Source organism: Urtica dioica, chromosome 8 (assembly GCF_054948205.1).
Source record: "Urtica dioica subsp. dioica isolate 48M chromosome 8, U.dioica_male_clone48M_v1_H2, whole genome shotgun sequence".
Classification (NCBI taxonomy): Eukaryota; Viridiplantae; Streptophyta; class Magnoliopsida; order Rosales; family Urticaceae; genus Urtica; species Urtica dioica.
Window position 1 is genome coordinate 33,484,110 of NC_142763.1, and position 25,729 is coordinate 33,509,838.

The 25,729-nt window shown below is 40.6% G+C and overlaps 2 protein-coding genes across 4 annotated transcripts; both read right to left on the reverse strand.

Moving 5' to 3' along the window:
- Window positions 1-1,019: 1,019 nt before the first annotated feature.
- Window positions 1,020-6,972, reverse strand: CSLD4 (cellulose synthase like D4). Of its 3 annotated transcripts, none has more exons than XM_089622845.1 (6): window positions 6,537-6,972; window positions 5,514-5,989; window positions 4,717-5,121; window positions 3,073-3,877; window positions 2,569-2,973; window positions 1,020-2,485 (listed from the first exon to the last, which is right to left on the reverse strand). In XM_089622845.1, exons 2-6 carry the CDS (start codon window positions 5,972-5,974, stop codon window positions 1,178-1,180), a joined length of 3,384 nt encoding a protein of 1,127 aa, XP_089478971.1. In that variant the 5' UTR covers window positions 5,975-5,989; window positions 6,537-6,972; the 3' UTR covers window positions 1,020-1,177. The 3 variants fall into 3 exon arrangements, with proteins under 3 accessions (XP_089478971.1, XP_089478970.1, XP_089478972.1); XM_089622844.1 differs by having other exon boundaries at window positions 5,514-6,347; XM_089622846.1 differs by lacking the exon at window positions 5,514-5,989.
- Window positions 6,973-14,738: 7,766 nt separating this feature from the next.
- LOC149389373 (AT-hook motif nuclear-localized protein 25-like) lies at window positions 14,739-16,444 on the reverse strand. Its single transcript, XM_089623527.1, has one exon. The coding sequence runs from the start codon at window positions 15,990-15,992 to the stop codon at window positions 15,204-15,206; it is 789 nt and encodes a 262-aa protein (XP_089479653.1). The 5' UTR covers window positions 15,993-16,444; the 3' UTR covers window positions 14,739-15,203.
- Between the last annotated feature and the right edge of the window lie 9,285 nt (window positions 16,445-25,729).

The window sequence follows — 25,729 nt, forward strand, 5'->3', positions numbered from 1 at the left end:
AACTTCAAAGTCCAATACATATAATATAACAATATAATAAACACACATAATAAGTTCTAAACTCATCCTAATTTCATGAACTACCCCAAATATGAAATTCACTAACAAATTATCATTTTTCATATTTTCAAATACTTGTTTATAAATATGTATGTATATATATATATATATATATATATATATATATATATATATATATATATATTCTTAACAATTAACTTCCAATTATCAATTTAAAATCTGTAACCTCTCCAAAAATTTTAAAACAATAATATGTTTACCAAGAAACAAGTACAAACAACTGTCGACGAAAGAAAATGAAAAACCTTAAAAATTACAATTTATATGCTGAAAAACACAAATAAACGCAATTTCCAACAATTTCTCGAAATATTATTGACTTTGCAATTGTTTGGTCGGCTTTTGGACGACGCGACCGAAATCACGCATGGAATGCGACGAAATTGTGACGAAAAATTACATGATTTTTTTTTGTGTTTTATACAATAGTCTAAACAATATTAATAGACGCAGCGGCATATAAATTTTCACGCAATTTCGATGCAATACCGCGACACAAAATGACAAAATGAACATATGGTCGTAAACGTATCGAACTTCTCAAATTACTGTAATTTTTTTCTATTATTTTTGTTTTAATTTATTTTTAAATTATTTTTTTCCTATTTTAATTATTTTTTTCTTCTATTATTTATGTTTTAATTTATTTTTAAATTTTTTATAAAATTACAATTTTGTTATCATTTAAAAATCACATAACATGCACACATGACTTATTTGATACTCCATTTTGACGGAAAAATTGACGAAGGATGAAACATGAATTGACGTATAACATGAAGGAGAAAAATAGCAGTTTTTAAAGTATCTGGAGTCACTTGAGCAAAAATCCTTCAACTGATGAGCTTGTTGTTCTCTTCTTAATGCCGTCTGCCCAATATCTTGAGAATTATAAAGAACAATGTTAATAATAGTAAAAAAAAAGTACTACGAAAGGAAAAGAAAAATCCACCCATACAATAGAAATAATCACGTGCCTGTGTACAAGAAAAAAAAAAAAAGGCTCATCTTTTTTGCATCTCGACATATCCAACAAATCAGTTCATACGTACCAAATGAAAACCCTACAAACCAAAAAAACTACATATCATAGTTCTCAAGGGAACTGAAAGCCTGCCGCGGAACCGTCGGAACCGGGTTGTTCCGGCGGACTAATGGCCATCCACAGCAGAGAAAGCGTGATGGCGATGAGCCCCGACCAGACGAAGACAATGGTGGGAGTCTTCCTTCTGCGGCCCATGAGGCCCTTGGCGAAAGGGTAGAGGTGGGCCAACACCCAGAAGCTGAAGAACGCCCCGCCGACGAACTTGCTCCACTTCGGAGACGAGCTGTAGATCGTCCTCGAGAAGGCGACGACGATGGAGATGATGTTGACCATAGCGATGACGATCGGAGGAATCATGAGCGACGACCACTTCACGAGGTAGAGATCTGCGAAGACGTCGTCGGCGTCCTCCCCGGCGGCGGACTTGGAGGTGAGCGTGAAGGAGATCTCGATCCCGGCGATGACCTTGAGGAGGCCCTGGACGACGGCCGCGAGGTGGGCGCTGGTGCCGGAGATGAGCCAGAACTGCTCGTTGCGCCACCACTCCTCGAGGCCGACCCCGGACCACTTGACCTCGAGGATGGCGAGGCCGATGAGGCAGACGGTGATGATGAGGAGGTAGATGAGGAAGGCGACGTTGAGCGTCTGGACGATGAAGTGGCCGGAGAGGAGCGAGAGCGCCGGAAGGAAGCAGTACACGATGAGGAAGACGGAGGTGAATGGGTAGATTCCGACGTTGAGGTACGCCAGCCTCTGGAGGAGGAGAAGCCGCCGGGACGCCAGCAAGGCGTTGTTCCGGGAGAAGAAAATCTCCACCGAGCCCGTGGCCCACCTCAGCACCTGGTGGAGACGGTCCGTCAGGTTTATCGGGGCCGACCCGCGGAACGCGTCTCGCCTCGTGATGCAATACACCGAGTGCCAGCCTCGGTTGTGCATTCGGTACCCAGTCACCACGTCCTCCGTGACCGACCCGTAGATCCACCCGACCCGCCCGCCCCACTCGGTCTTGTCCTCGTACCAGCACGAGATCACCGACACCGCCTCCGCCACCGCTGACGCGTCCAGCGGCTCCCGCGGGACCCTCAGGGCTCCGGGAGGCCGCCCGTACCTGACCGCCGGGTGGTCCGCCAAGGGCCGGCCCTGGAACTCCGCCACGGGGATGGACTGGGTCAGCATCGTCGAGTTCCCAAACCGCTTCGGCATAAGGTGGACGTCGAGTTCCGCGTCGAAGTCCGTGGGCGTCAGGGGGTTCGTCTCTGGGTCCGACTTTGTCTGTGCTATCTTGTCTACCTGCGGCGGATCGAACCCGTACAGAGCGAACCGCCTAAACATACACCCGGTTCCCACATAAACCGGCCCCTGGAAAAAAGAAAGAAAAATGTCAACTTTTGTTATTTTGAAAGAATAAAAATGAGAGAGAGAGAGAGAGAAGGACAGAGTACTTGAACGCCATCGAGAGCGCGCATGTTTCCGTCGAAAAAGACAGTGTTGTGATTGGCGTAGCGGTCGGAGGGGTCGATCCCCTCGAACCTCTGGGGGAACTGGATGTAGCAGATGATCTCGCCTCCGCGGTCCATCATGAAGCACATTCCTTCCCTGATGGCCTTGCAGTTGTTGATGTAGTGGTCGCAGTCGAGGTTGAGGATGAAAGGCCCGTTGGAGAGCACGGCCGAGGCCCGCACAAGGGCGTTCATCGCCCCGGCTTTCTTGTTGTGGTCGTAGCCCGGCCTCTTCTCCCGCGACACGTACACGAACATCGGCAGCCGTATGTCTACGTCCGTGAAGTCGATGATTTTCTCCTCTGCCCCGCCCATCAGGGGGTCGCTACTCGGAGGCTTTAGCATAACCTGTTTCGAAATTGTTGTTCAAAAACCGATTTACATTCATTTCGTTAATAGTTTTTCTACAATTTTTCCATTTTTCATCACAGATACGCGAATATTTACCTGAAGAATTCCAGCATGGTCGCCTTTGGCGTGCTCGGGTGCAGGGACGGACCAGGTGCCGGGCCAGTGAGTGCCGTCGGCCATCCACGTGGCCTTGGGGACCTTAGGCGCGTCCAAGGGGTCGGTCCCGCTCTCCTTGATGTGCTTCAACATCTTCATGTCCTCCCTCGCGTTGAACGCGTCGGACCTCCTCCGGATCGAGTCGGGCAGGCCGTTGATCCTGACCTTGAACTCGTCGTACTCCCTCTTGATCTTCCTCCGGTCCTTCACGAAGTCCAACCGGCTCTTGTTCTTCGTGGGGTCCACCTTCAGCCCGAAGTAGCTCTCGGGGTTCCTCGGCTCGATGCTGTGCTTCCGGCAGAACGGGACCCACAGGTCCGCGAAGCTCGCGGCCTCGGCCATGGCCTCGAAGGTCAGAAGCGCGCCCCCGTCGTCCGAGACGTAGCACGCGAGCTTCTCGACCGGGTAATCGACGGCCAGGATGGAGAGGATCGTGTTGGCCGTGACTAGAGGGGGCTCTTTGTCCGGGTCGGCCGTGGAGACGAAGAGGTCCACGCCCGGGAGGTCGGACCGCCCCGTGGGGTTCGACGGCGACGGCAGGTCGAACTTGTCGCGGAGCACCTCGAGGTCGGTGGACCGGTTCACCGGGCACAGCTTCGGGATCTGGTCCAGAAGCCACGAGAAGGCGAACCATAGCTCGCAGATCACTGACATGAGCCACAGCCACACCGCGTCTTCGTTCGGGTGCATCACTCTCCAGTGCAAGAAGAAGCATAGTACCACTAATCGAATGGCAATCAAAAGCCTGAGAAATTATTACCAATGTACAGTCAAGCATTCAGCTCTAGAACAATATTTTTCCAGTGTTGTCATTCACAGAATAATTCATTCTTACCTTCTCTTTTAATTATATCTACTTTCTTGGAAATGTTAAAATTCTATTAAAATGTTGTCTATTCATTATTTTAGTTAATTGTTAATATTCTTCCACCTCGTTTTTTTTTTTTTTCTTTCTTTCCTAACTGTATCCCAAGCCACATAGAGAAATATTCATTGAATTTAGTCTATATTTCAATTGGGTATATATATAGTCTCTGGTTGATAATGCCATGGCTTCCTGGATTTTAGTCGGGTCTAACCCAGACACCCATGGTTATAAGGAAATATATATGGATGTATGTATATGCATATCTATATATATACATCCGATTGACACTTTATCAGTGTTACACGTTGCAAGCTAAATCAAGTTTTAAGCTTCACAAGAAATTATAAGGGTTCTTGTGAGCTTATTAAAACACCAAAACATGTAACCATTGCACAAAGAACTATATATATATATATATATATATATATATATATATATATATATATACACATATATATATATATGTATCACACACACTAGAGCGGAGACTCCGCGCACTGCTGCGGAGTTATAAAGTAAATAATGTAATAATAGTGTTTGTATCAAAATTTGTTAAATAATATACTATAGAGTTAAATAGACTAAAAAAATCCAACAAAGTTGCCACATTTCAACACTCTTTAAATTAAATAAATCAAAAATTAAATAAAGAGTGCCTTCTTCATTTTTATTTCTCCACTTGTATACATATATATAGAGAGAGAGGGTAAATGAACCTGTAAGGGCTGATGATAGCGGCAGGGATGGGGGTTTTCCTGCTGAGAGGCTTCCAGGGCTTGTCGGTGGACTCCAACATGCCGCCACGGAAGCTGTCGTCGTCATCGTCGCCGTAGATATCATCGTGGGGCCAGTAGGCATTGCCCACCCCGTACGTGCCCTGAGTCTCGAACAGCCAACGGTTGTGGTCGAAGTCGCCGCCACTTCCGGCAGCCCCACGCTTCATCATCGACATGTTTGTCCGCTTGTCCGGCCCCGGAAGCTGGAGCTTCCCGCCCCCGCCCCCACCGTTGTAGTCCTCACCGTCCTCCTCGTAGTCCCCCTGCCGGTACGGCTCCTTGCACCCAGGGCACAGCCCCGACTCTTTCTGCGCATCTAAATAACAGTCTCTGCATATCGTGAACCTATACACACATTTTTTTTTTTCGTGGGTCAAATACAATTATAAATTTTGAAATGTTAAAACAATTTTGAAAACTATGATGACTCTGTTCGGAAAATACATTGTCAACGCATCACATTGCATTCGGTAATAGATCAGTTAAAACGAATAAAATTAAATAAACTTTTTATCCACACTCAATCAAGAAGCCTAAACAATTTCTGAAATGTATAGCAATGTATTCTAGATTTCACTCGATTTCCACCGGATCAACATTTTTCTGTTTTGTTATCGAAAATCATAGAAACGTTAGCGAGATTCCGGTGAAAAAAACCAAGGATATCTACAAAAACCATGGTATAATTGATAAAATGGTGTTTGATTTAATATTTTTTTATTTATTTGGGGTACTACCTGCAGGCGCAAGGGGTGACGTCGAGCCCTCTCTCGTCCTTCATGACGTTGCCGTCGCAGGCGGGCATGGAGCAGGCGGAGCCTTTGGCCCCGGCCATCTGGGGGTGGGTGACGTCGGAGTCGATGACCTTGTCCATGAGGTGGGCCCGCGTGACGCTGTTGAAGCCCCCCGTGAAGAGGGAGTTGGAGACGTACTGCTCCTCCGCCTTCACCGCCACCGACGACTCCTCCATCGGCTGGTTGTCCGGCGTCGGGGGGATGTGCACCGTGTAGTTCATGTAGTCCGCCGACAGCTCCCCCGACATGTCCAGGTCGTCCCGAGACAGGCTCACGTACCGCCCGCTCGACGTCCTCCGAGCAAACTTCACCGTCTGACCCCGCCCCGCCCCCGACCCTCCGCCACCTGTCGATCCCCCGCTCCGGATCGCCTTTTTCGATGGTTGGTTCGACAGCGACGCCATTTAGATTTCCTAATTCTACTTGTGTGGGTGGGAAAGAAGAAAAGAGATTTGCCGCAAGATAAGTGGTGCGTCGTGTTACCCCGATGGGAAGAAGAGTACTACAGTTTTGAGAATTGACATGATTTGATGATCAACAATTGAGACTGTGTTGTGTGTTCAATTCTAGTGGGACATTTTTGAAATTCTTTGGAGTAATTAACTTACGGTGGCCTTTGTTTGTGGTTTTCTTAGCTAACTTTAAGGGACTAACAATGGTTGAGAGAGGTCCAAGTCGTTTTTTTTCTTTCTTTTTCCTAATTTGAATTGCTATTTTTGGAGTGTTGGCATTGCGAGGTTTAAGGATTGTGTATGTGGAGGAATGGTGAGATGGTTTCTGCTGGCATTACAAACTATTGTTAATTAATTTAGAACCAAGATTTTTCTATACTGGTAAGAGTTGAACCCCTACCGCCGTGGGATGTTGCTTTTTCCAAACGAGTGGATTGCATTAAAAAAAATGAAGCTTAACAAATTCAGAAAGATGTGAATTAAGTATTAACAATGAAAAGGAAAAAACGCTCACAGTCCAGTCCGCCGCCGCAGGAGACCTTTCTGGAATCCTCCTTGAGGATGACGTCAGCGTCGATTCCGAAGAGGTAAACGAAGGAGGCGAGGAGAGCGACGACGACGGAGATGTCGGAGAGGCGTGGAGGTTCGTATCTTCTCTCGCCACCGCGTCAGAAGGAAGTACACGACGGAGAAGAACATTGCGAAGAAAACGCCGTTCGTAGCGTAGAGCGGAAGAGGAAGAGCATCGGAGGCCTCGGGATTCTGATGGACGCCGGTCAGCATCTTATTCGGCCGGAGGAGGGCTGGCTCGGCGGTGGTGGGACCGGCCGCCGATCGCCTGCTCTTTACGGCCATGCTGATTGAATCCCTCGTCGCCGGAGGGGCAACAAAGGTCACCGGCGATTCGGACGTCTGAAATGACCAGAAATGCCGTAGGCTCATTTGGTAAAGTGGAGGTTAATCTACTGTTGTATCTGTAACTTTCTGCGTGGTTATCAAATATCAGTTTACCGAAAACTTTATTGTTTTTTTTTTTAATAAAAAAAATACTTATTTATTTCATTAAAACAGTAGATTCATTTTTAATCTATAATTTAGTAGTTAGTCTCGTTTTAGTACTTTGGAGTTTGGACGTGGTATAAAACTATCCAAAAACCAATTTACTACTAATAGAAGTCAAATTTAGTACTTAAGCAAATTTTGATCTGACATAATATTAGAAGAAATTGTATGAAATATTAAATGAGTATCCTCAACTAAAATTATGTGTATTATTATATATCAATTTTTACACCTCAAGTACATAATAGCCCAGTTTGATTAATTAGTCATTGATTCTATTAACAGCATATATTTGACAAGTTTGCCCGAAACCATCTTGCTGCCATTTGCTAACCGTCTATTTCTTAAAAAAAAAATTAGAATTAACACAATTTATTACTATCAGCCAGGATCAAAACCAATTAACTATCATTTTTCAACGAAAAAAAAACCCTCTCATAGATTCGATGGAAAAAAAAGGGAAAAAAATGCAGAGATCCAAGTTTTCAAGGTCATCTCAAGCCTTATTCTCATTGATTTCCGATAAATGTAGTTTCTTTAACAAGTATTTGAGTAGGACATTCATTGATTTGGAATCTCTTTGGGACTAATTTTTTTGGTTTGCTGCATTTGAAATTAGGGTGTTCGGTTTGTCTCATCGCTTAATAGTAGTAAAATATATATATATATATATATATATATATATATATATATATTTATCGAAATAATATGATAATCGGGGTTTAAAGAACAAATTTAGAGTTAGCATTAGATCAAAATCATAACCTGTATGTTAAGTTGTTTGTGTTATTAAAAAAAATGATTGATAATCATCTACAATCAAGTTAACATTTAAATATGTTTGCATTATTATAAATATTGTTCAAAATTTGAGTTTAATAGTGTTTGCACGGTCATAAGTAATTTTTTTTGGTTAATGATATAATACAAAATTGTTAATTTACTGATGAACACTAAAGAATGCGTGCAAGCAGTATATGTTAGTAGTTGTTTTTATACGTGTTACAAAAAGGTAAATAGGTAAATTATTGTTGTTTGTTGATTTTTAATTATGTAAATGATTGTACTTTGTTTCATTAATATTTGTTAATAACATCTTATAATTTTTAGGTTTGAGTGTTTGTTGATTAATACAGAACAATAGGTTTAACCAATATTTGAACAAAAGCCCAAAGCCATGAAGAAGTGTCCAAAATCAAGAAAAATATTTAAAAGTTGATTTGTGACAGTGTATAGCCCTTAAAACAACTTAATAAATATTAATTAGTCTTATTTGCTGTATTAACGTTAATAACTAACAATCTAGATTCTATACAAACCGATGCAGTCATCTTCCATGCACAACCCAAATTCGAGCATAAACATTGATGTTCTAAGAACTACCATATTCAACACTGACATTCACACAGTTTCATTCCATAAATATATATGATAAAAAAAGTTAATAATGGTAACAAGTGGTTAATAGGATACGCGCAGAAGTAAAAATGTACGAACTTCAAAAAGTTATTGACGTTCCAGCTTTTTTTTACCTCAAACAGATCAAGTATCGTTTATCGAATATATTGACCGTACTTGTGCGTATGCTGGTTGGGAAGGTAGTGCGCATGATTCAAGGGTATTCTCTGCCGCTCTTCGTGATACTAAGATTAACTTTTCAAAACCTTCAGAATGTATGACCATAATTTTTTTTTTTTATAACTTTGTGTTGTGTACAGTTTAAACTAAATCATTTTATTCAACTTCATATGTCACAGGAAAGTATTATCTGGTTGACGCTGATTGTCCTAATTTACCTGGATATCTTGGTCCGTATAAAGGTCAAATATACCATCTGGAACATTTTCGTGCGAGAAGAACTCAACCTACTACAAATAAAGAAATCTTCAATCCTGTGCATTGAGCGTCATTGAGCGGAGCTTTGGAGTGTGGAAAAAAAGATCACTAGTACAAAAAACATCATTGAGTGCGACTTTTTTCGCACCCAAAAGTCAAAAGTCGCACCCAATGATACCTTTAGGTGCGACTTTAGGTGCGACTTTGTCGCACCTGAAAGTTCGCACCTAAAGGTGATGGGTGCGAAAAGTCGCACCCGATGATCATGACTTTTAGGTGCGACTTTTAGGTGCGGTTTTCCGCACCCAAATTCGCACCCATAAGTCAGAAAAGATGTGTGAAAAAGTCCGCGGGAAGGCGCTATTGGGTGCGACTTTTCGCACCCAAAGGCCTACCCGCCAAACCTTTGGGTGCGATTAGTCGCACCCATTGGCCTACCCGCCAAATGTTTGGGTGCGACTTGTCGAACCCAATGGCTTTCCCGCGAAACTATTGGGTGCGACAAGTCGCACCCAATAGCCTGCCCGCCATTATGTGGCGGGGAATGTTGACCTTTGGGTGCGACTATTCGCACCCAAAGGTCTACCCGCTCAATTTTCGGGTGCGGATAGTCGCACCCGATAGTTTTTTTTTATTTTTTATTTTTGTTTATTATGCTTATAAATTCTATGATTATAATCAAATAATACTTACTAAATAGTTTATTAATTAGAAAATTCATTAATTAATATTCATAATAATAATAAAAACTAAACATTTGTTGTTCGATTACAATAATTATTATAATGTATGACAAATAATTAAAAAAAATGTTCATTCTTTTCCCTTTCCTTTTCCTCGGTTTGTAAACCACTCCTTGAATGTTTTACTCTCTCTTCCGCCAAATCTTCCTCCGGAACTGCTGCTACCTCCTCGTGCACTGCCGCTCGTACGCTCTCGCTGGAATTCTGCTGAAGCTGGCGGCGTCGTCTGAGCATCTGCCATTGAAACTGATGGCGGCGTTGTCTGAGGCGATGGGTGCATTTGAGGCGACGACGTCGTCTGAGGCATCCGTGGCAACATGCCGGGCGACATCTGAGGCATCTGTGGCATCGTGCCGGACGACATCAGAGGCAAGGGCGAAAACTGCTGCGTGAACGCGAACAGTTCCACTTGCTCCTCCGCACGCACATCGCTCGGAGCCGGCTCCGTAACACCATCGAAATCCTCGTGATCTCTTATATCCTCCACAGCAGCATGTATTCCTCCTACTCCTCTCTGGGCTGTTTCTCCGATGGGGACTTCTTCAAGATGACCGACGGAACGCACGACCTCGCCATGATGATACCATTCTGTGTAGCCCGGGGTAAACCCTTTGTTTAGCAGATGATGCCTTACAACCCCAATGTCGTGCCATCTCATGTTGTTGCAAGGCTTGCATGGACATCGATATTCGTAATTATCGTTCGGAAATCTTCTTGCAGCGCGGATAAATTCATTAACTCCGATTTTATACTGCAAGGACAACCGATTGTTCTCGATGATCCAATCTCTACTTCGATTGGACATTGATTTCGCTAAACGAAGAAAGAGAAAATTAACAATTATTAAGAGTTATTGCTAAGGGACGAAGACGACTGAAATCGATTACTTATGTTGGCGCTGATGCCCAATAGTGCGACTTAAGAGTTATTGCTAATTAAGGGACGAAGAACTATAAAGATGAAATTATGAATTTTATGTTATTTGAAGTCGAATTGAAAAAATTAGGGTTTTGAGAATAATTGGTTGGAAACTCTACCGAAATTTCGGCAGATCTTCCCCTATAATTCTAACAAACCAAAAACCTGCAAACTCATTTCAAAAGCATATATAAATCATCCAAAACTATCTTCATAATCAACTAAACCCTAAATCGAACCTCCGTGGCTCGATTACAACAAAAATTCAATAATATCAACTCATTTATTAAAAATATGTAAACTAAAACTAAATTATACAATAACTCAACTAAATTCAATTTCATGATTAACAATTGAACAAATAACTTAAATTATATTATATTAACTTAAAAAATTACTAACTAAATTAATTTCAACTACATAAAACATTTTACCAATTTTACTAATTATATCAAATTAATTTCAATTACATGATTAACAATTTTAATAAGGGATTATATCAAATTAATTTCAATTACATTAACAATTTTACCAATTTTACTAATTATATCAAATTCATTTCAATTACATAATTAACAATTTTTATAATTATATCAAATTAATTTCAATTACATAATTAACAATTTTATCAAACTAACTACATTATTAATACATATATACATATAAAAAACTATTTAATTACCTAACTAATTAACAATTAGACTAATTATACTAATTACAATTAATCTAAATTAATTAAAAACACAATTAAAAAGGCTTCGAGAGGCTAACCTGTAGGCGGGACTTGAGCACGGCGAGGCTGCGAGAGGCACGACGGTGCTGCGACGGGGAGTTCGTGGGCGTCGCTGCCTGGGTTTCGCCAAACCAACTGAAACAAAAAGAAAAAAACACACATACACACTGAGTAACCCTGCTGACTAACAAAAACCAACAGAAAAAAAAACATTTCAAAATCATCCAATAATTCTCGGAATCAAAAAGCCCCAAATCAAACATCCAAAACCCTAATTTTTCCAATTTCGGCCAAAATCAAGAAATTTCCAAATAAACGACTTCAAATTCACAAATCCAGGTAATAATCAACATCAACCGAGCTCAATCAATATCGAAAGCAAATCAATTTCACGAAATTATCAAGGAAATAAAAAATCCTAAATTTTCCAATCTCAAACCCTAATTTTCCAATTTTCATTTCGGGTAAGAGATTCTCACCTTGTTTTCGTGAGATTGGTGTTGTCTCTGGTGCTCACTTTCTCTTTCTCTGGCGCTGATTCTCGGTCCGGCGTCCTGGGTGAGCTCACGGCGGTCGTTTTTCTTGGTCGGAGCGCGCGGCGATGGCTGGGTCTCGAAGCTTGATGGCGCGCAAGGAAATGAAGAAGCGGGCCCGAGCACAGACAGCCGTCACGCGGTGGTGGTCGCTCGCTGCGGGAGCACAGGCCGGGCGGAGACCCGTCGGTGGTGGTCGGAGAAAGCGACGGTGGACTGTGGTGGTAGGAGAGAACCCGGAGAGGAGAGAGCGGAGATGAAGCGGGCCCGAGCGCAGACAGCCGTCGCGCGATGGTGGTCGCTCGCCGCGGGAGCAGAGGCCGGGCGGAGAGCCGTCGGTGGTGGTCGGAGAGAGCGACAGTGGACTGTGGTAGGAGAGAACCCGAAGAGGAGAGAGGGTCGGATTGAGGAGATAGGGTCGGATTGAGAGAGGGTCGGATTGAGAGAGACGGAGTGATTATGAATGAAAATCGCATAGAAAATTTCTTTTATATCCTGACCTAGAATTTCGGTGCGACTTTCTCGCACCCAAAAGTTTCATTGGGTGCGACTTTGTCGCACCCAATGACCTGTGACGGACTTTTGGGTGCGACAAAGTCGCACCCAATGACGTGTGTCAGTACTTTCGCACCCACTGATATTTGAAAAGAGAGGGGGAAAATTTGGCCGCGGAAAAATTTAAGACATTTGGGTGCGACTAAGTCGCACCTAATAGTTAGGATTAAGTATTAGGTGCGACTTGGTCGCACCCAAAAGTCCGTCACAGGACATTGGGTGCGACTTGTCGCACCCAACGTAATAAAAAATCGCGAAAATTTTCCAGTGCTTGTTTGACTTTTGGGTCCGACTTTTCGCACCCAAAAGTCTACCGCACCGGAAAACTATATTTGTAGTAGTGGATGGAGAATCCTGAATGTCATGACGAGTTATCCATTCAAAAATCAAGTAAAAATAGTTATCTCAACTATGGTACTGGATAACTATATTCGAATGCATGCAAGACAAGAGATGAATTTTGAAATATTCGACAAGACAGAGGGCGATGGCGAAGGGGATGAAAATGACACAGCTGAAGATCAAGATGAAGACTATCAGACTTCTTCGAGCAGTATGGACAAGTTAAGAGATGAGATTGCTACAAGTTTAGTAGAAACGATAAATTTGTAGTTTAAATTTTTTTCAATAATTAAAAAACTTTATATTAATAATAAAATAAATTTTTGTTGTCCATATTTATCTAGTTTATAATTATAATTCATATATATGCATATAAATAAGCATATTAATAATTATTATTTATTTTTTAAGAACATATCTATTTTAATCTTTTTACTATAATATATTTATTTTACCAAACGCTAAATCAACTTTTGTCACCAGTAACAACTGTTTAATAAATAGTTTATCAAATATCTGTCAGTTAAAAAAAAACAGTTTTTTTTCTTTCAAAAACTGAATCTAAAAACTATTTTTTTAAAAACAAAGCTATGCCAAACGGTGCCTGTAACTTTAAATTTTTTAGTTAAAATATTCAAAAACACTTTAAAGTTTTAAAAAAAAAGTAATTTTACCAAACATTTAATATGATTTAACTTTTAGAAAAAATTAAAATCAAGTTTAATAAGCTGAGCCAAACATAGCCAGCCAAATATCAGAATGATTTGAAAAGAAAAATAAAAATACAATGCCTAATTCGACCAAGAAATAATATGTGAATCGGAAATAATATTGCAAGCAAATCTTTGAAGAGGACAATCAACCCAGTGAAAGCAAGACAAAGAATTTTGAAATGTTGCAATGAAACAAACATGTAACCAACCTAAAAACTGAAAGAATAATTGGTTGCTATGTAATTATGGAAATACATTAGCCCATTTAATCTTGACTGAATCAAATAAGTATTTAACTTAAATCGTTTGGCATAATTTTGTTTTAAAAAAAAGTGCTTTTAGATTCAGTTTTTGAAAAAATTGTTTTTTTTTTTAAACTGACAGGTGTTTGGTAAACTGTTTATAAAACAGTTGTTGTTAGTAACAAAAACTGATTTAGCGTTTGGTAAAATAAATATATTATAGTAAAAAAAACTAAAATAAACATGTTCTTAAAAACATTTTTTCTAAAAGCTATGAATTGTAGCTTTTTCAACTCATGTACAAAATCTAAAATCGCTTTTGAAGTTTTTTGTAAAAACAGTTTCGTCAAACACCAGATAAATAATTTAGTTTATTCTAAAAACAATAACAGAACTTTTTAATCTCCACCAAACGCAGCCAATTAATATATCCATGATTTAAACATTAATCAAAAGGGCAGCAATGTAAAATGAGAATCCCTGAAAGTCTACCACATTATCCTTGTGGCTGTTTTCCTTGAAAAGTTAATTATTCATCAATTGTTAAGTTTCAAGTAATATTATAGTGCAATTATTTAACTATTTATAGTATAACGAACTCATATATGTTTGTATCTACCTACACGCATTTTATTTTAATTTAGACTATTTTGTTTATAGAAAATTAGACTAAAATTTTAAGGTATAGAGCTATATATGTAGATTCTCGTCGGTAAATGTTTTTGGCAAGAGCATTGCGAATTTCTCTAATATTGTTTATGGATATATCTTTCCATACACTACCGAAATTTCTGAAAATCAACCCATCGAACTGACATTTCAAACTTTAGATTTATCTAAATAAAAATAATCAACATTTTTAAGTAGCTAGTGAGACCAAGCCTGAGTGAGACCATGCCACTGATAAATATATATATCTACACTAATCTCAACACATGAGAACAAAATTTAGGGTTCCAAGCATGAACACGAGCATGCATCTACTCAATATCGAAAAGAAAACAACATTCCAAAAGAAATCAAAAGAATAAGAGCACAAACTTCGAAAGAGAAGACAGTTTACCCGTGCTTGAATAATGCAAGTTTCAAAAACTTGTAGGTATTTTCCAGCCTCTGGAAATTAGGTTTTTTTCTATTCCTTATTCTTCTTTCTTTTCACAGGGTTCAAGACCGTGTTCTAGAGTTTGGCAGATTTGATTATCACATACAGAATAAAGTCCAATGAAAAACCCAGATCAATTACCCGAAAATGATCATATATAAAACGAATATCGGAGAAAAGGACAGATATATATATATAGATCTCTCTCTCGCTCTCAACTGCAATTCATGAATCATCAATATCATGACCACAATAACTACTTACACTGAAAGATCTGCCATTAGTACATATTACCCAAGCAAAGCCAAGCCATATGATCAAACCATGATCTTCTCTGTTGGCAACAAAAGGAGAAAGAGTACACACATACATCATATTTAAAATCTGTCACAAAATAAGAAGCTAAAAGTGAGACCTTGACGAGTTGCTATTATTATTGTTGTTAACATTGGCACTCGTACTAGATGTACCCCAATTAGTAGTAGTACCAAACCCTCCATGATCACCTGCGGAAAACCCAAAATTACCCCCCATCCCATGAAACGGCACGGCCGAGGCGGGGCTGGCATCGTCGTCCCGATTATTCTGACGATGATCGGCGTCGAGGGGAAGCCTGTCGAAGACGGCGTTGCCGAAAGAGGCCGCCATGAGAACCACCGGGCCGGACGCCGTGAGCGGGCCCGCCACGGCCCCGCCCAAGACCTGCCCCTGCCCGCCGCAGAGGTACACCGTCAGGCCGCCGGAGCCCGGAGGCGCCGGCGGAGGCAAACACGTCCCCGTCACCGACAGGATCTCGAAGCGCCCGCGGAGAGTGGCGGCGGCCGCGGCGTCGCCCGGCTGCCGGACCACCGCGTCGGTGACGGCGCCGGAGCCGCCGAGGACGCAGACGCCGCGGCCGCGGCGGCGGGCGTAGGTGGACACGGCGTCCAAGACGTCGGAGCCCGGGGCGACCTCGAGCACGTGCGACTGGAGCGCGTTGGGGCTGTCCCTCGTCACCAGCACCGGCGGCTTCGGCTTGTTCTTCGACCCGGCGGGCCGGCCGCGGGGCCGCCGCGACGCTGACGTGGACGGCGCGTCGGGATCGGTTCCGCCGGATCGGTTGTTCTCCGGTGGGGATCTGGAGTCGGTGATGAGGTGGAGATCTTGCCCTAGAAGCTGCTGGATGTTGTTGTAGGGAGGGTTTCCTGACATGATTTTTGTTTTTGTGATCTAAACAAAACTCAACAGTACTAAGAAGAATAAAATTATATAAAATAAGATATATCTAAGTAAATATATGAATAAAGAATATATAACTTTGCTGTATACGCCATAATTATAACGGTTGGAGTGTGATTTTGCTAGCTATATAGCATATTTTTACTAGTGTGTATGAATGTGTGGGTGACGCATATAACATATAGTTACACAGCACTGAAAACCCTATTAATATAGCTAGGGTATCTATGAACAAGCTTTGCCCTTGAAAATGCACAAATGAAATTGTCATATATCTATGTTTTATACTTTATACTACTTTATATATATTTGGTTTTCCCTTTGGCTTGGGGTTTTAAAAAAGAAAAGAGGTCACCGAACCCAAGTTCATGGTATTCTCATAAAACACATTTTGTCATGTCTACTTTTATTTTACTCCCTTCAGAATTATTTTTTCCGTCTCTCGTTGGTTGTCTCAAGAGAGATCTATGGGGTTTGAATGTCTTTATCCCCAAGCTATGGATTGGGAGTTGCTGAAAATCATTTTAAAATATACATGAAAAAAAAAGCTGCGAGAGAGAATGTGCTTTATCTTTATTTTAATCATTTTATGCCTTGATTAACACAAGTTGGTCCAATATAATATTTGAACCACATCCCAGTCCCACTTCTTTTCATATATAGATGAAAAGAACCTGTGCTATCGTCACTATGAAGGCATGATAAAATTTTGGCTTTTCAGAAGGTAGATTAGTCATAAGGCCAACCTCTAGGAATTCCTAGATCTACGCTCTCTCTCTTTTATTCTTTTTTTCTCTACAAAAAAAATTAGGATTTTTTAGTTCCCAACCACCATACTCTCTCTAGAGTGAGACACCACTTTTTAGTGTTTTCCGACCCTCTTGCACTAGTACAAAAAACAGCATTGCGTGCGACTTTTTTCGCACTTAAAAGTCAAAAGTCACACCCATTGATACCTTTAGGTGCGACTTTAGGTGAGACTTTTCCGCACCCGAAAGTCCGCACCTAAATGTCATTGGTGCGAAAAGTCGCACCCGATGATCAAGACTTTTAGGTGCGGATTTTCGCACCCAAATTCGCACCCATAAGTCAGAAAAGAGATTCGAAAAAATCCGCGCGAATGACATTGGGTGCGACTTTTCGCACCCAAAGGCCTACCCGCCAAACCTTTGGGTGCGAAAAGTCGCACCCAATGGCCTTCCCGCCAAACTTTTGGGTGCGAAAAGTCGCACCCAATGGTCTTCCCGCCATAATTTGGCGGGGAATATTGACCTTTGGGTGCGACGATTCGCACCCAAAGGTCTACTCGCTTCATTTTCGGGTGCGGATAGTCGCACCCGATAGTATTTTTTTTAATTTGTTTTTTGTTTTGTTATGCTTATAAATTTTATGATTGTAATAAAATAATATGTACTAAATAGTTTATTAATTAGAAAATTCATTAATTAATATTCATAATAATAATAAAAATTAACCGTTTGTTCTTCGATTACAATAATAATTATAATGTACGACAAATAATTAAAAAAATGTTCAATTTTTTTTTTTAATCTTTTCCCTTTCTCTTTCCCTTTACTCGGTTTGTAAACCACTCCTTGAATGTTTTACTCCCTCAATCTTCCTCCGGAACTGCTGCTACCTCCTCGTGCACTGCCGCTCGTACGCTTTCGCTGGAACTCTGCTGAAGTTGACGGCGTCGTCTGGGCATCTGCCATTGGAACTGATGGCGGCGTTGTCTGATGCATAGGGTGCATCAGAGACGACGGCATCATCTGAGGCATCCGTGGCAACATGCTGGGCAACATCTGAGGCATCTGTGGCATCGTGCCGAGCGACATCTGAGGCATCTGTGGCATCGTGTCGGGCGACATCTGAGGCAAGGGCGAAAACTGCTGCGTGAACGCGAACAGTTGTCGCTGCATCTCCTCCATCTGCTGTTGCGAGGCTCGCCTCATCTCCTCCATAGCGACTTGTTGTGCCGCCAACTGAGCCTGAAGCTCGCCAACCACTGGATCTCGAACGCGCCGCGATGACGAACCTGACGACGAGCTTTCGTCCTGAGCCTGAGCAATAGCCCAAGATGATCTTGGGACCGCTGGACCTATTCCAACATACCAATCTTGACGGTTCCCGAGAATCTCTAGCATCGCGTGCTCCTCTGCGTAGTCCTAGTTAAATACTACGCCATGCTCTTCTGCTTGTCGCCGAAGATCCGCCACTAGAGTAACTATCCGCGCCTTTACACATAAAAAAAATTATCAAAAATTAATTATTATGAAAGTAACGTAATCGTAATTATCACATATGACTTACATGTGCTCGTCTCGCCCAATCTGTCGTCCATTCACCTTTTTCTATTATGGTGCTTTTGCTCCCACGTCTCTAACGCGGAGCCCAAAGTCTCATCATCCTTACTCTGCAATTGTTATGAAAATATAAGTATTGAAATAATTACAATTTCAATTTGACAATTTCAATTAACCTAAACTAATCAAAACTAAACAACTTAAATATATTATTAAACTAATTACAATTTCAATTTGACAATTTCAATTAACCTAAACTAATCAAAACTAAACAACCTAAACATGTAAGTATTAAACTAAACAACCTAAAACTAATTAGAACAAATTTCATTTAATAAATTAATTACAAACTAACTAACTAATTCATTACAAATCAATTACAAACTAACTAACTAATTATAAACTAAACTACTAATCAAAATACTAATCAAATTATGAAAAATACCGAATGAAGCGGAGGGGCTGGTAGGCTCGGGACTGGTCGGAGGGGCTGGTCGGAGAGGCAGCAGCGGAGGGGCTGGTCGGAGGGGTTGCAGCGGAGGCTCGGTGCTGGTCGCGGAGGGGCTGGTCGTCGGAGGGGCTGCAACGGAGGCGCCGGCTCGGTGCTGGTCGTGGAGGGGCTGGTCGCGGAAGGGCTGGTCGGAGAGGCAGCAGCGGAGGGGCTGGTCGGAGGGGCTGCAGCGGAGGCTCGGTGCTGGTCGCGGAGGGGCTGGTCGTCGGAGGGGCAGCAGCGGAGGGGCTGGTCGCGGAGGGGCTGGTCGGAGGCTGAGAGAGAGAGTGTGTTAGAGAATGTGTTAGAGAGAAGGGGCTGGTCGGAGTGGTGGCGGCGACGGAGCCCGGAGTGTAGTGGTGGTCGGAGAAATTGTAGGAGAGAAATCGGAGAGAGAGAAGGGTTTTGGGTCTTTGGCTCGGATAGAATGAAAACCGAGCAGCACTTTAATTTATATAAAACTTTGAATTTACTTTGTCGCACCCAATGACACTTTTGGGTGCGACAAAAGTCGCACCCAATGACTTGTGTCAGTACTTTTGGGTGCGACAAAGTCGCACCCAATGATATTTGTAAAAAGAGGGGGAAAATTTGGCCGCTGAAAAATTTAGGACATTTAGGTGCGACTAAGTCGCACCTAATAGTTTGGATAAAGTATTGGGTGCGACTAAGTCGCATCCAACTTTACAAAAATTCGCGAAAATTTTCCAGCGCTTGTTTGAGTTTTGGGTCCGACTATTCGCACCCGAAAGTCTTTTTGGGTGCGACTTTTAGGTGCAAAAAGTCGCGCCCAAAAGTCATCCGCACCGGAAAACTATATATGTAGTAGTGTTGACGGCATCGTTACGGTTATCCTCTCCCTCTGCCTTCTCCAATTCCGTGTCTCATTCCTCTGTAATTCCCCTCGTATGAGAGTGTTTATACGTGTTTAAACGCTAATCTCGAGCTTGAATCTAATGCGTTCAAGAGTGATTTTGTGTGATTTAATGTGGTTTTGAGTTTATTTCAGATTTTGGGTGCTTAATCGAGCATCGAGACGACATTGAACTATTTTGGAGGTCCCAAGAGTCAAAACTAGGGATGACAATTTCGTGTTCGTGACGTAATCGTGTTGTATTAATCGTGTTTGTATAAATAATTGCTAGAACCAAATCCGACCATTTATTAATCGTGTTTGAAATCTAGATCCAAATCCGACCGTTTATTTTTTTTACAGATCCATAATCGTTTAAATTAAACCGTTTAATAATCGTGTTAAATGGGTATTTAACCGTGTTTAGACATTCGGACTCAATTAGTTGCGATATAATTATAAAAAACATAACAGTCATAAGATCAGAATTGTCCTCTTTCTTTTTGTACTAACTTCCGATACATCGACACTGTTCGTTCAACTGATCTAGAATCACAATCCATTTATAGCCTGTAAAAAAATAAAAATAAAAACACTTACACCAAAAACAAACACACTTTAAACTCAAGCAAAAATCAGAAGTTCAACAATACCCAAGACCAGAAGTTCAACAATACCGAAAATCAAAAGTTCAACAAGTACATAATCAATACCAAAATTCACATTCACATATTCACCAAATACACTACAAGTGACTCTCTAACCAATACTCATACGATTTTAAAAAACTGAATATGATACGTTATAATGAGACTATAGTTATTGTGACTGTCAATTATAAATTATGATTTTTCAATATGAATTTAATTGAATTGAAATCAAACAAAATTGAATATGATACGTTATTATGAGACGATAATTATTGTGATTGTGAATGGAATTGAATTAAAATCACATAAAATTGAATATGATATGTTATTATGAGATGATAGTTATTGTGATTGTAAATTGTAATTGTTCGATATGAATTGAATTGAAATGAAATAAAATAAAATTGAATGTGATACGGTATTATGAGACTACAATTATTGTGACTATCAACTTCAAATTGTGATTTTTCAATATGAATTTAATTGAAATCCAATAAATTGAATATGATACGTTATTATGATATGATAGTTATTGTGATTGTGAATGAAAATTGTTAGATATGAATTGAAATAAAAAAAAATAAAAAAAATTGGTTACGTAAGCCACCTAAACTATAAGAATTGTAAATTAGCCAACCTTTGGTAAATACTTTGTAAATAGCCAACTTGCATACGTGGCAGCCTATTAACTACCTAAAATATATGTTTGGTTGTGTTAAATAAGTCTTTTATTAATCTGTTAATAAGTTTACTTGGTTATTTACAAAAAATTAACCAAATGTGGGTTATATCTCAATCCACTATATCCGTGTGGCTATATAACTTAATAACCCTAAAAAAAAATTGAATATGATACGTTATTATGATACTATAGTAATTGTGATTGTTCGAAATGAATTGGGATTCTTATTGCTCCCGTTAAGTCAATTGGTATACTATTGACTATATGTTATCATACATGAATTGATATTTATACGAATATACTTTATTTATTACATCATGTTTTCTAATATCAATTTTATGTTTATAATTATAATTTTATGTTTATATTTATAATTTTACATATATAATATTAATCGTGTTTAAATGGATCGTAATCGTGCTATTAATCGTAATCGTGTTAATTGGATCATATTCATGCGGGTCGTAATCGTGTTTCGTGTCGATCATTTAATAATCGTGTTAATCGGCTTTTTATCGTGTTACCGTAATCGCGTCGTTTTGAACCATTATTTAATCGTGTTAGCGTGTTCGATCCAATTAAGAACCGACTCATTTATTGAGATCAAAATCCGCTTTAAATTGTGTCGTAACCGTTTCGTGTTTCGTATCTGGACCAAATTGCCACCCCTAGTCAAAACGGAGCAAAAAGACACATTTTGGAAAAAGTCAACGATAGAAGTCAAACATCAAAGTTCATTGCGGCACAAAAATTTTCTCCGCGCCACGATGAAACCCTGAAACAGACCGCGGCATTTCACGGCATTCAACGCAGCGCAGTGGACATTCAGCGCGGCGTAATGATTTCCAGCACGACGCGATGAATACGTTTTCTGAAGTGTTTATTTCTCATTTTTGAGCGAATATGGGCCATTGCATCTCATTTAAAAGGCCCAGATGATTCCGAAAATAACCTCTCAACATATATATATATATATATATATATATATATATATATATATTTAGTTCTTGTCACCTAAAAAATGAACTTTTGCCTTTATTTTAGTTTTTCTTCTTCTGTTTCGCTCCTTGGAAGAGAAAAGACAAACGGAGAAGAAGATCATCGTTCGTCGCGATTGACAACCGCGATTTCAGCTTTTTTCTTTCTTATCCCTATCTTTGGAACTCTCATTTATATTTATTTATTTTTATTATGGTTTTCATGGAGGGCTTTAGTTTATTGTATGTTGATCTTAATCTCGACGCCATGAATTGAACCCTTTAAGGGTGATGGCTTAGCTTTTCTCAATTATGGTTATGGATTCATTATTTTTTTAATGAAGTATTTTATGTTCATCTTCTCTACTGCTTTATTTAATTACATGATTTATGCTTTGTGTGAGATTAACGACCTCATTCATGATTTTTAGGATTGACTTGATACTTGAGAAAGATTTGGTTGATCATGCATAAGAATTAGATAATTGTAGTCCTTAGCTAGAGATAGCTAGGCTGCTATATAATCGTGTGTACACGATCTTGTTTGTAATGTTGTCGTATTTTTAGGGTTTGAGATCGAGAGATAAAAATCCGGTATTGATATAGGTTGTCAGATGCTCAAGAGAGATTTAGCTATAATTACGTGAGTGTGACTAGTGAAGAGAGGGTACTGAGAAATCGTGTGTAATTCTAGGAATCCTAACCATAAGAGAATTTAGTGAAGCCGTTTCCCTTGCCTTCCTCATATCCGTTCACCCATCGTTTAATTTGTGTTTTTATTTATTTTCTGCAAATTAGTTCATAACCATCCTTCGTAGTCTTGTGTTCAATTCGTTGCTAGTTAGTTAAGTTTCGGTTAAGCAAAGTCCTCGTGGGATCGACTCGTTCTTACGATTTTACTACTTGAGCAACTACGTGCACTTACGTGCGGAAATATCGCAACAGTCGTGTTTGTATTACATACTAAAATTATATGGAGATAAATAAAATATATATATGGTATATGTATTACATACTAAAATTATATGGAGATAAATAAAATATATATATATTAAGTATTTTGCCTAGGTCTCTACCTATTTACCCATATCCCGTTTAAATTAAGGGTTCATTAGGAAAATAGTCAACTTAAACATTTGATACTGCTAAATAGTCACCGTTTGATAAATCTTAGGTAAATAGCCATTTTCAGGTATTTACAGACGTAAATCTTAGACAAATAGCCACCACTATATATTAGGTCGCGTCATTATTTACGGTTATTTTACCTAAAATTTACCAAACGTTGGTTATTTAGCAATGTCAAATGTTTAAATTGGCTATTTTCCTAATTTTCTGTTAAATTAATGTGTAGGTATGAGTTTTGAGCAAATTTGGGTGTACGTTGATTTTATTAATCTATGATTCCTTTTAAGGTTTGTTTATTTGTTTACAAAAAATCATCATATATCAAATAGGTAAAAAAAATAAATGGGATAGAGTATGATAAATTAATGTGTAGGTATGAGTTCAAATTTTGGTGTACGTGATTTTATCAATGTATGATTCCTTTTAAGATTTTTTTATTTGTTTACAAAAAAATCATCAAATATTAAATAGGTAAAAAATAAATGGGATAGAGTATGATTTTAATTATTTTTTCTGAGACCCTACCATTGTCATTCATATTTTTAATCTTGATTGCTTTATATATAGACCGTTACATAGTGTCAAACACTAAGATGGGTATTTAAATGAAAGTGAGGAAGATCTCAATTTTAGGGCAGCCACTGCAGAAAACCATAGGTTCAGCGACAACCAAATATAGCCATGACATTACGAGATTCAGCAGCGACTTGTCGCAGCTATTTCAAATTTTTAACGAAAAATTAAGTAGTTAAAATTATCCCTAATTTTTTTCATTTTAAAACCATATAGCTGCGACATTACGGGATTCAACTAATTATTGTAGGGAGCTTAACTTGAAATTTACAGGTAAGAATTATATTTTATATGCATGCTCATCCTCATACTTGATGCCCACAAATATTACCAGTCTTTACCCTGGAAACACCAGAAGGGCTCTAAGCCTCTCAGGAAGAAATATTCGTTCTGTCCATATAGTGGGAAGAAAGATCACATAATGTCTTTTTATTTTTGTTGTAAGTTATATGGGAATATTATTCACCTACATTGTATTTTTGCTTAACCCATCAATAATCCTCCCATAATCATCTAATGAGAATGAAAAGTCAAGAATGATTTGCTTTACAATGCTGGGTATACCTCCTTGGAAGCTACTTCAATGTATGTGAAATTAATCCACTCACTAGAACAAATAGAAGCATCCGGTGCGACGATTGTCGCACCAACTGCCTAAGTCGCACCTAATAGTTTATTAAGTGCGACTTTAAGTGCGACAATGTCGCACCTAAAAGTCTGTCGCTAAAGGTATTAGGTGCGACATGTCGCACCTATTTTGCTGCCAAAATTCTTGAATTGACGGGTATTTTCATATTGGGTGCGACTGTCGCACCCAATAAGCTTTCCGCCATTATATTCGGTGCGACATGTCGCACCTAATAAGCTTCCCGCCATTATATTAGGTGCGACATGTCGCACCCAATAAGCTTCCCGCCATTATAGTAGGTGTGATATGTCGCACCTAATATGTTATTTTAATTAAAAAAAATTAATCTATACTTAAATAAAAATTAATTAACAAAATTATAAATTAAAAATAATATTCTATAAATAGAATTCTTATAAATTAAACATACAAATCCAGTCTAATAAAAACGAAAAAGTCAATTCCTAATTTTTTTTCCTATACAACTTATTGATAGTAGAATTTTCTCTACCAAATAAGTTGCCAAAACTTCGGGAACCGCTTCCTCGTCCTCGTCCGCCGCTGTCTGACGCGCTGCCACTCGTTCCGCCGCTTCCGTAAGGACGGTCTTGCCAGAAATCTATAGAACCAGACGTAGAACCGCGCGTCTGCTTATCTGTGCCACCTGGTTGCGGTGCAGGCTGAGGCTGGGGAGTCCTGGAAGGATGGTGGTGCATTTGGAATTGGGTGAGGAAGACGATATGTTGCCGCATCTCCTGCAGCTCAGCTTGTTGGGCGTCCATCTGAGCTCTCATCTCGCTAACCAATGGATCGGTCTGAGATGACGAACTTACCTCAAACGATGAGATTTCGGAAAGCTTCGGTGACTTCGGCAACGAGGAAGGGGTGGCGAAGTTGGCGAGGAGGGGTGGTCGGCGAGCAGGGTGCGTGCGGTGGCCGTCAGCGAGGAGGGGCCAAGGTCGTCGGTGGCGACGAGCTTGAGCGTCGGGCTGTCTCATCCGGTAGCAGTCGGCGAGGAAGAGGGGGGGTGGGCTGGTCGCGGGCGGGGAGCGAGGGGCGGGGCTCGACAGGGGCTGGTCGCGTGCGGGGGGCGAGGGGCGGCGCTCGACCGGGGTTGTTCGCGGGCAGGGGGCGCGAGGGGTGGCGACGGGCGGCGCGAAGGGCGGCGGTAGGGGCAGCGACGGGCGGCGCAAAGGGCGGGCTGGGTCGCGGGCGGGGGCGGGGGGTGCGACGGGCGGCGATGGGCGGCGCGAAGGGCGGGCTGGGTCGCGGTCGGGCGGGCGGTGGCTGGGTCGCGGCGAGAGAGAGTGAGTGAGATGGAGATATCAGAATAAATGCAGAGGAGGAAGAAGGAGGCCGTGTGGGTTTAAATACCCTAATATTTTCAGGTGCGACATTGTCGCATCTGTTGTGATTATCAAGT

What these genes read in the sequence shown, in the direction of transcription:
- CSLD4 (XM_089622845.1), bottom strand. Translation starts at nt 5,974, where the DNA reads ATGGCGTCGCTGTCGAACCAACCATCGAAAAAGGCGATCCGGAGCGGG. An exon ending in ACCATGCTGGAATTCTTCAG is followed by an intron (nt 2,974 to 3,072) that starts GTAAATATTCGC and finishes ATTTCGAAACAG; the next exon opens with GTTATGCTAAAGCCTCCGAG. An exon ending in GCGCTCTCGATGGCGTTCAA is followed by an intron (nt 2,486 to 2,568) that starts GTACTCTGTCCT and finishes TCTTTTTTCCAG; the next exon opens with GGGCCGGTTTATGTGGGAAC.
- LOC149389373 (XM_089623527.1), bottom strand. Translation starts at nt 15,992, where the DNA reads ATGTCAGGAAACCCTCCCTACAACAACATCCAGCAGCTTCTAGGGCAA.